At 31.4% G+C, this 10,992-nt stretch overlaps 2 protein-coding genes across 4 annotated transcripts; both read left to right on the top strand.

The window, feature by feature from the left end:
* Positions 1-1,482: 1,482 nt before the first annotated feature.
* On the top strand, positions 1,483-5,997 carry LOC107487099 (uncharacterized). 3 transcript variants are annotated; one of them, XM_016107686.3, is made up of 4 exons: positions 1,483-2,364; positions 4,450-4,505; positions 4,593-4,785; positions 5,387-5,997. In XM_016107686.3, the coding sequence occupies exons 1-4, from the start codon at positions 1,663-1,665 to the stop codon at positions 5,735-5,737; spliced, it is 1,302 nt and encodes a 433-aa protein (XP_015963172.1). In that variant the 5' UTR covers positions 1,483-1,662; the 3' UTR covers positions 5,738-5,997. The 3 variants fall into 3 exon arrangements, with proteins under 3 accessions (XP_015963172.1, XP_015963171.1, XP_015963170.1); XM_016107685.3 differs by having other exon boundaries at positions 4,596-4,785; positions 5,384-5,996; XM_016107684.3 differs by having other exon boundaries at positions 5,384-5,993.
* A 2,146-nt stretch (positions 5,998-8,143) lies between these two features.
* LOC107487048 (RING-H2 finger protein ATL52-like) lies at positions 8,144-8,880 on the top strand. The gene has a single exon (XM_016107629.3). It carries the CDS (start codon positions 8,218-8,220, stop codon positions 8,797-8,799), a length of 582 nt encoding a protein of 193 aa, XP_015963115.1. The 5' UTR covers positions 8,144-8,217; the 3' UTR covers positions 8,800-8,880.
* Positions 8,881-10,992: the final 2,112 nt, after the last annotated feature.

Genomic DNA, 10,992 nt, shown 5'->3' with positions numbered 1-10,992 from the left:
CAAGTGTGTTTTAAAAAGATAAATAAATAAGGGAAGTGTTAAAATTAGAGGTGGTTTTTGGAGTTGGTGTTGACTGTTGAAGATTCCGGACAGAGAGGAATTGAGATTTAGGGCAGAGAGGTTGTCTCTCTTTAAATTCATTTCATTGCAATTACGTCAATATTTAAAGTCACAGTTAAAGTAGCTACAACCGCATCGTGTTCATTTTCAATACATAAAAAAAATACTATTTCAACTAAGGAAATTAACACTAATTTATGTTGATTCAATAATTTATTTATTTATTTAAATATTAAATATAAAAAATTAAAACTCATGTTATATATATTAATTTATTAGTTAACAAAAAATTTGTAAATAAAAATTAAATTTACAATAAATTAATTATTAACTTGTGAAACTAAAGAATGACACTTTTTTTATTTTTAATATTGGATTAATAATAGTATTTTTTTAAATTGTGATTTATTCTGATATTTTTTTAAAATGTGGGATGATTTAATGTACGAAGTATAAATCGGACTGTCTTATTTTTAAAAAGTATAGAAATTGGATTCGGACTGTCCGATTTGTGTTGAAAAAATTAAAAAAATTTGGAGTACACATATCCCATTTATGTATTCTAAATTTTTTTAATTTTTTTAACACAAATTAATGAGTCCGATTTGTGTACTCCAAATTTTTAAAATTTTTTAAACACAAATTAGAGAGTCTGATTTTTGTACCTCCCATAATCTTAAAAAATACAAAAAATTACCACATTAAGATATATTATTTATTCTACTTCCTATCCAAATTTTTTAGCAAAAAAAATGCAAAAATAAAAAAGACTATTTTTTATATTGAATTATTATTGATATTTTTTCATTAATATTATAATATTTTAGTGTAATGTAATTATATAAAATAAGAAGAAATTGTGAGTAATAATTTTAAATAAGATAAAAAATAAAAAAATTAACAAAAATTATGAATTATAATTTTAAATAAGACAAAAAAATTACAGTTTCATTCATCATATATAAAATAATTAAGACTGAAAAGAAAAATCAAGGAAATCAATACTAATATAGTCTCTGTTCGGCAGACATTAGTGTCAATCTAATCTGATTCGGGGATCTGTCACTTCTCGATCTCTGGGAACTTTTTTCAAGAAAAAGAAATATATATATTAATTTATGATTTATTAAAAATGTAAAATAATGAGTAAATGTAAATTGCCATTTTGATAAGTAGAAAATTTATTTTTTACCACAAAAAGTGTATCATTTTAATTATAAAATTGATTTTTTGTTAATTTTAATTTTAAAATATTATTTTATTAAAAATAAAATATATTATTAAATTTAAAATAAAAAATTTAAATTAACGACTAAATAATAGTCGTTAACATTTCTCTTAATATTATGAATATGAAAATAGTAGAATTAAAATATCTTATAGAGAGATAGGGGTTAGGAAGTGTTTACCCAGAGCAGAGAGAGAAAGAGAAAGAGAAAGAGAAATGACAAAAAGGCAATGTTCTTTTTTCTGTGTAGTAGTAGCTTGTAGCTAACTTACTTAGCTTCACTCAGCACTCTGCACTCTCTTTGCCATCTTTTTTCTGTTACAGATTCCACACTAACCACTAACCACCTTCAAAATTAAAATAATTATTCCCAAATGGCAGAGGAAGAGGACCAACAACCGCCACCACCGCCACTACTTACACAAGACGAGGAGCGTCGTAACATGAAGAAGCTCATCTCAATCTACCTGGGCCTGGGCCTGGGCCTATTCCTGGCCCAACTCCCCAAGAACACTGTCTCTCTCGTTCACAAGCTCCAAGCAGACCTCAGAGAAATGCGGTGGAGGAGGCAAGAAGACTCCAAAGCCAACGCTAGAGTCGTCGAGATCTTCGCCTCTCACCGCAACGCCTGGCAGCAAGAGGAGAAGCGACTCCTTCGCCAGATCGACGCCGCCGCCGATGAAATCTCACGCCTCCGCGGAACCCTCACCGAGCTCCAGAAAGAGAGGGACGAGGTAATGAGCTTCATGTCGAGGTCGAGGGTCAGAAATGGGGAGAAGGTTGAGGCGGAGGAGAGGTTCGGTGGGTGCGGGAGCAGGGAGAGTTACGGTGTGGTCGCGGGGAATAGTAGAGAGTGGTTCAAGAAAGAGGAGGAGGAGGAGGAGGAAGAAGAAGAAGAAGAAGAAGAGAGTGTGGTGGAGGAAGATGAAGTTGTTGGTTATGCGCATGAGAATGAACATGCATCGCATCATGGACATGGTGGTGGGTTTATGGAGTTTCTTGGAAATGGTTTTGATTCTGAGTTTATGGCTTCTGCATCTTCCAAATTCTGGGCGGAAAAAGCTTCCCTTTTCCAGGTTCCTTCAAATTTCCTCCTCCTCTTCCATCTTCTTCGTATTTTATTTTATTTTGTTTTTTACCTTTTTCCCCTTCCTTAAACCAAAATTAATGTCAATTATTATTGTTCTTAAGTCTTTTAGTGACGTGTCTCTTGACATAATTTGTGATATCATAATGCATAATTAAGCATAATTATGTTGTTTTATCTGAAAATATTCCTAAATACTGAGGAGAGAGAGAGAGAGAGAGAGAGAGAGAGAGAGAGATTTACTAGTTAGGAGATGTTTAAGGAATTTATTAAGGGTTGGACATTGACACTGCTGCTTTGATACTGTAGTTAAGAATTCAGATTGATAATTAGAACCCTTGATTATTTTTAATTGTTATTTATTCGTTTAAAAATATTTGATAACAAAAAAATAATTAATCAAAAAGGTTTGAATTTATTTTATTTAGTATTTATTAATTATTAATTATTAATAATTAATAATTAATAAATGATAAATAAAGTAAGCTTTATCATATTAATATTATCAATTTAGTTATTATTTATAAGGCAGTCTTCTTAGGAAACCAAATTGAAGTTGGATTATGTTGTAGTTTGTTCTCTATAATTTTCCTTTACAAGGCTATCCACAGTCAAGCCAATAATTAAAGTGGGGGAGGGATTTTGTATTTTTATATGGTATGAATATTAACTTATTACAGTGTGGTTCACCGCATAAAGTGACACCCCCTTTATTGGTATTATTATTATTTTTGTTAACGAAAGATCATTATCAACTTTTGGACTGGCTCGGGAAACACAGTATCCTGTTCCTTTTACCACAGCTTATATTCTTTTAACCCAGTTTTTCAAGCTAGTGGTTTTTTATTTTTTCTGAGGAGATGTGTGTTTGTGTTGGTGCTTAGTACAGCAAAAAACTGTGTTTTAGGCTTGACTTTCTTGCTTCATTTCTTCTACTGAAAGATAAAGATGTTGCCTTTTTTAATGGGTCCTAAAAGGGTCTTATTTTTTCCTATCAAGTTCAGATGGAGTTGGTTTTGGTTTCGTAATGGTTCATGATGGTGGAGCCGTGCATCCATGTGTTATTTGTCTGCTTTTGCACCCCCATCTTTTCTTTTCTCTTGTATCACTTTTGGTACTGTTATGTGGTGTTACTGTTACGTTGGTGTTGCTATTTGCATGGTTGGTCCACTTTACTTTCAGCAGAGGCGATGATCACTTTTTCTTATCTAGTGCTGAAATCTAGGGGTATCATTCTCCCGGTTGCTTGTTGCGCTTGTGGTTGTCATGCCTATTAATTACTAACTCATACGTTCCTCTATGAAAAATTTTTACCTCCTTGGATTAATATATTTGGATAAAGCTGTGGTAAAAGGTACTGACAAAGTGACAATGTTGCTTGTAGGATTGAGAATATATGTGAAATCCCCATAAGGGGTGATATGTTCCGTAGAGCTCTAACATTATTGGTGTCTCCTTTGGTAAATTTGTGTGTGTGAATTACAGCAAACTCTCTTGAGGATACACACCCGTTCATTTGTATCACTAGGTTTTATACAACACACAATATCACTTTATTTTGCAAAATATGACACTGAATTTCTCTACCAAACATGACACTCAGGTCAGTTTAGGCATGTAGGCATAAAGGATCAAGGGATTTCATATATTAATATCACCTTTTTCGGGAAGGTCAACTTTAGTTTACCATTTTTTAATTTGATTTTAGATTGCATCTTGCACATAAAATAAGTAGTAAATTACTTCGTGTTTTTCTTTGTTGTAATGGACCTAGGATTGAATTATTTGGATCTGAAAGATGCCTCTTCTGAGCCTCTCAAAGCCATAAATCCATTGGCATAGGATGCCATAAAACTAAAAGCAATTAAAAGGAGTAGTTATATCAGAAGGGATGGTCTGAAAGCAATAAAAATTGAGTAGTTATCAATTAAATGTTTAATCACATGGGATATCCTGAAAGCAATTTAAGTGTTTATGAAAGTCCATTGACTGAAATTTGCTTGGCAATTCATATGAACATGTTGTTGATCAGTCATTTTGTCAATTTCTGAACAGTAGATGTTTACTCTTGCAGGATGTACAGTATGAATCCCTTGAATCTGTGTACAATACCAAGCATTTTGTGGCAAGGTAAATAGTTGGTAACCCTAACATTGATAATTTCTGTTGCATTGGCATTAATCTGCAACTAATCGAGGGTGAGTTTTCTTGGTCCAGAAGGGAGTCCCCTTGGAAGGTAGAAGGTGATTCTGCGGGAGTGTCCTCTAAACTCAAATTACTTGAACAGGAATTATTGAATTTGGAGAAGATCAGTAAGAGTGATCTATCCAAAGTGTCGTCCTTAATAAAGAAGCAGACCAAGAGATATCAAGTGCTTTCAGAAAAGATTGATGATTTATGCAGGAGAATAGTAAGTAACTCTAGCCTCAAGCTTCAAGTTTACCCCCTAATCTTGCAACTAGTAATTAATCCATAAATTGGGATTTGAATTATCCCTTTTATGTAAAAATACTACATTCTCCAATCATTTAAAGTCAGCCACCTACGTATTTTGAAATGTTAGCAGTCCGATCAGAACTGTATATAATTAATGGAGAAACTCTGATAAAAATCAGCTTATATAATTAATGGTTGTCTGTATGAGTACATACCATGTTTTATGCATGTGCTACAATTAAGTGCATTGGATAAACAGATAAAGCAAATGTCTGTCTGGTGGTTGGGGAAAGCTTACTGTCAATGATGTCTATTCAAAATTAGTGTTTGTTAAGTTCTATTCTTTTTGTGAACCGTGATTGATCCCAGAAATAGGAAATCATAGGCTACATTGTTATAATGTGTGCATATAATTAAGGCAGACATCAAAATCTGAGTTCAATTCTTGCAAGCATGATGCAACATGAAGAAAGTTGACTTTGAAGTTGGCTGCAACTACTTTGCATGTATGTTTCTGCAAAACAACAGGCTTGTGTCAAGCTTGTTCATTGCTGACATCACCTTTTTTCCAGCAGGGTAGTGATCCCTCCGAACCCTCCCTCAGTTCAGAATTTCGAGCACAAACCCAAACGGAGTTCTTACTTGAAGCATTTCGGCTTCAGCAGGGCGCATCTGAAACCGGACAGAAACTGATGGGTTTGCAAACTGAAATTGGGAAGAGCCATTACAGGGACGAGCTAAGGAGCGAGACCATGCCAACTGCAAGGCGGTCGCTGGACTCGATCAGGAACAACTTGAAAGAGATCCAGCGGAATTTGGAGATATGGTTGGCCAGAATCATTGGTGATCTTGAGGGGATTCTGGCAAGGGATGGTGCATCACGTGTAAGAGAATATTACATTTCTAGATACCCTTTTGTTCAATAGAGTCTTTAAGTGACTTTTAGGAAGTCTCACCTCACCACTCTAAATCTAACCAAATTATCTTATTTTGCTATGTATATGTTTCAATGCATAAAAGTGGTAGCTGGATATCCCTGTAAAATGAAATCATGCCAGATCTACTTATTTTGGTATGTTAATTATTCTCCTTTCTTTTCACCCTCATTGAGGACATCCATCTTAAATGCAAGCCCAATTTGTATATATTGTGTAACGGCCAAGAAAGAAGGAACTTACTGAAAAATCATCATCATATAATAAATCCCAAGAAAAACACCACAATCCAAAATATTCAAAGTAAAAAAGGGAAGAGAAAGAGAAAAGGGCAGAAGGAGAACACAAAAAGTTAAAAGTTATAATATCCATTTCTTGGATCAAGATTTTCTAAAGTGAATTAAGATGGTGGAGTTTATATTTCGTAGAAGTTAACTTTTTATTTTACTATTTTATTAATTTTCTCAATTTAGAATATCCAAAATCCCATTTCTTAATTGGTCCATTTCTATTGTTAGTCTTTGTCATAAAATTTCTTCCTCTATAAGAACAAGGTTCATTGCCTTTTTAGTAGCCTTGGTTTGAGGAAATGAAACTCAGTTTTTCAAATTGAATTAGCCAATCTTATATTCTTATGATAACATGATTAAGATATTGGTACCTAAGGGGAAAAAAATGCAATGACTCCTTGAGATATCAATATCACATTCCGTTAACTTTTTTCCCTCTTTCTTCTTTGTTTATTGAAGTTACATAAATATTGGTACCAACCGATGATTAATGTTCTTGCATTCTGCATTCAATTCAATGGATGGCTTGATTGATAAAAGCTCTGCCACAGAAGGTGGTAGGGCCAAAACACCTAAGTTGCTTTAACAATGAATAAAGACTAAAGAAAAAATGAAGCCTATATGGTCTATCCATACCTAGGAATATAAATATATAATTGCACTGTCTTCATATACTTGGAAGTTGGAACCGTCAGATTTCTGTTGTTTTATGTATATACTGATTTGAACTATCCAATTGTTAAAATGCACGTTATGCGTTTAAATAATACTTAGTTTGAACGGGACAAACCTTCATTTCTTTTCTTTTTATATTTGCCAAGGTGTTGTCTTTACATCATTTATGGAATATATTCATCTAACCTTTTCAACGAAATTTAATTTTACATGTCCGTAACTTTGGTGATGGCTACTTTAGAACTTTAGCATAATGGTGCAGGTTTTCAAAGAGCTTACCATTTAATTCTCGTATCAGTTCTTAGATCTCAAATTTAGATTTTTCATCTTCCAATTTGTAAAAAAATTGATCACATGCAAAACGACTCTGCTGTTTTGTGGAGTAAAAATTTTTTAATCATTTTTTTAATGAAAACGGCACTGCCGTTTTGTATTTAATGAATTTAAAAGAATATTTTTATATGACATTTTGCGCCTTCTAAAAAATAAAAATATCTCATAGCACAGTAAAACTCACATATTCTAAAATATTGGGGCACATCACACAGGTTGTTACAGTATAAAAACAAATAGCCTGCAATGTCACACTCATAAATATAATAAACTTAAGATATACTTTTGAGCTTATTTAGAAAATATTTCGAGACAAAATATACGAATACAATAAGATTTAGAGAAAATCACGAATAGATCTTTGATTTTTTATCTCGAAGATAAATAAATTGTTAATTAATTAAAAATACAAAAACGTCTATCATATTTAGAGAAAAAAACTTAAATATTTCACATTTTAAAAAATGAAGAATATTTTTATATTTTTAATTAATAAAAAATATATATGTCTTTAAATTAAAAAATCAAAAATTTATTTGTCTTTTTCTTTTTAACCAAGTTTGATAGTAGTTTGAAAAATCATTTTTATCCCAAACTATTCTTGAGTCAACATTATTGTTTCGGAGACATTTTTACAGAGATTGTTTCAAAACCGTTATTGCACACCCCTTCCTTAGATATGTTTATTATGTTCCTATTGTCTCCACAATTTTCTCATCATAGGATGCTTACCCAATAAGCATCTAATTGTATTTATTTGTTGAAGTCCTTTAACAAACTACTAGAGTAATTCACAGGTATATATTGAAACAGAGTCATCATCTAAATGCACAACAACTTTCCTTAGCATGTAAGAGTATCTCCTTGTAATTTCTTGTGTTTGACCAAATTAAGAAAAAAAAAGAAGCAAAACTTAAATCACAAGTCATTAAATTAACACCAACCTCTTTGAATTCACCGCCACCTGCCAAACACATAATAATTGAACACATTAAAACATTGTAGCCGTCGTCTTAGGCTGGCATTTAATTTAATTTGTCACTTTTGCTCAAATTTTTTTAATGCCTCAAATTCATTATTTCAATCACATACATATCTTTGTAGACCTATGATTCATTATTATACCTTCATCATCATCATCATCATCATCACATGATATCTATGATATGATCTATGGATAACGATGGTGGTGGTGGCCAAGGTAATCCATTATCTAACAACATTGTTGTGTTACTTCTTGCAATGGGTTCAGCTGCTTTTGTTGTCTCAATTTACCATCTCATAGCAATTTGTTTTTGCAATAACCGGCAAAATTCAAATAATAATGAGCAAAATCTTCATCAACAAGATGGTGGTGAACCAAGCACTTCTACTTCTGTGGCGCATTTGATTCCGTCGCATAAGTATCACAAGAAAAAGGTTAATGAGAACGGCGAAGAGGCCGATGATCAAGGTGGCGGCAGTGGCGGCACTTGTGCCGTGTGTTTGGGAGATTTTGAAGAGGGTGAGGAGTTGAAGACTTTGCCGGAATGCATGCACTCTTTTCACGTGCCATGCATTGATATGTGGCTCTATTCTCATACAAGTTGTCCCGTTTGCCGCGCCAGCGCCACGCCGTCGCCGGTGGGGCTCAACCATGGCCCGTTAAATGTTTTTGGTGATCATAGTGGTTATGGCTTGAATAATAATAATGCACGCCAAGGCATTGATATGGTGCAAATTGCTATTGTCCAAAGTGGTTTTGTTCGAAGGTGAAGAAGGGGAATTAAATATGTAATATAAACAACTTATGTTGATGCGAGTGATTAATTTACTCGTTCACTTAAATAAGTCTTAAAGATTCAAATATCGCTTTTAAATACAAAAACCTATTAGCGACACTTAAATAAAATTTAAATTCACAGCAAATTAGTACTAAGTTTGTTAAATTGAGACTTGGACAACAAAAAAATATATATTACATTGTATTAGTTTGATTCACCTTTTTTCAAATGATTCATATTTTAACAATTTCTTGTGGTGTGATTGTATTTGTGTAATTATAATATAATATCATTTAAGAAATATACTTTTTTATTTCTAAAACCATACCATATCTTGTAGATAATTTTAAAATATTTAAAGTTGGTAAAAATTCAGATACAGTCATCTTTACGTGAAGTTGATAATTAAGAGTCGTTAGATAAAAATTAACTAAATCAGTTAAATTATTTAACGATTTTTAACTATCAATTTTATGTGAAATTGGCTATATATAAATTTTCAGCTTTAAAGTTTTAAACTATTGCTCGTTCAACAAGTACTCCTCATTAATTATTTGTCTCGATTTTTTTTATAGGGTAGAAGTGGGGAAGATTTTTATTTTCTTAATATATGGAGTGGCACCCATGGCCCATGCATTCCATTAAATTGAAGGATGGGTTCATTACTTCATTATTACTATATGGGAGTGATATTTCCTATTTTACCTAAACATATATCACAAATTTCACACAATATAAGAAATGGCCTATTGCCCTCTTTATGATAAGGGAAGGCTAAACGAAACAATTTCTTTTAAGGGAAAAAAAAACAGAGAAATGAATATAGCAGTTATGATTTTTTTTTTTTAAATGACGTTTATATATTTTTCTGTAGGACCTTCATCATTGTTGATAGTATTATGTATTATCATTAGTGTATTAACTATTAAATGGTATTAATGTGCGTATTAGTTCATCTTTTTTTATAAATTATTTTTATATAAAAAATGTTAAAATTAATATAATATTACTTTTAAAAAATATATAGTCAAATATCTAATTAGGTTTTTAATTGTGGTTACTTTCAATTTGCAAATAAATATTCCGTTAATTCTAATATATTTTATACTCGCAAAGACCTAATTACAGAATTAAAAGTAGCATAAAGACTTAATTAAAAAAATATAAGAATCTAATTAAAAATTTAATAAAATTATAGAAGCCAATAGAATAATTAAACCAAATAATAATATATATAAGATTAATCAAGATGGTAAATGTTTAAATTTTTAATTAAGAGATTTCTAGCTTGAGATCGAGTTTTTGAAATGGTAAAAATATTATTTTTATATATGTAACTAAAGAAATTTTAGAAAATGAAAATTATGTACCAAATCCTCCCATATCTTCTTATATAATAAATATTAGATAAAATATATTATCTGCAATTAAATCAGTCACTCGCATAAAATATATGTTAAAATATAAAATACACACTAAACATGAATTAGGCACAATATTTATTTATACATAAATATATAGTGATTGATTTTTAAGATACATATAGCATTTTTTTTGGGTATAAATACATATGTTAAGATGAGAACATGAAAATAGTTGGCATACAAATGTCTTTATTAAAATATCGTTTATTATATATAAATTCATAAAAAATATACATTTTTCTCTATTTATTTATTTATTTTTGGACAGGGTTTTTCTCTATTTCTAAGGCTTGAATCCAATATTAAAAAAACCCGATTGGTGTATCTAGCAAGGTTAGGTGGAAATAATGTAAAGACCTTGATTGATCATAAAACATACCAATAAATGGAGCCCAATAGCGAGAAACATAATCCCAATCACAATTTATCACCAAACATGATACTCACATCTTACAATATTAATCTCATCTTTGGACAGGTTATAGAGGTGGTTGAATAATATGAAGTAATGTATGTCCTATACTTATATATCTAAAAATTAACGATATGTCCACATTCTTCTAATAAAAACGCACAAGCTATGGAAAGATTCTGTATACTGTTAAGAGAGAAGCTGAACTATGATTTAGATTTGGAAATTGAATGATAATTGGGTGAGAAAGGAGAGATGAACTTGGTCATGAATGAAGTTCAAGATAATAAACGTGCTATATATTAAGGTGATAAGATGATACTTGAGGTGCAGAGGACTGGAAACTATA

This window comes from Arachis duranensis, chromosome 5 (genome assembly GCF_000817695.3).
Source record: "Arachis duranensis cultivar V14167 chromosome 5, aradu.V14167.gnm2.J7QH, whole genome shotgun sequence".
NCBI lineage: Eukaryota > Viridiplantae > Streptophyta > Magnoliopsida > Fabales > Fabaceae > Arachis > Arachis duranensis.
The sequence above is the reverse complement of the archived record's forward strand: the minus strand, read 5'-3'. Positions and strand labels throughout refer to the sequence as shown.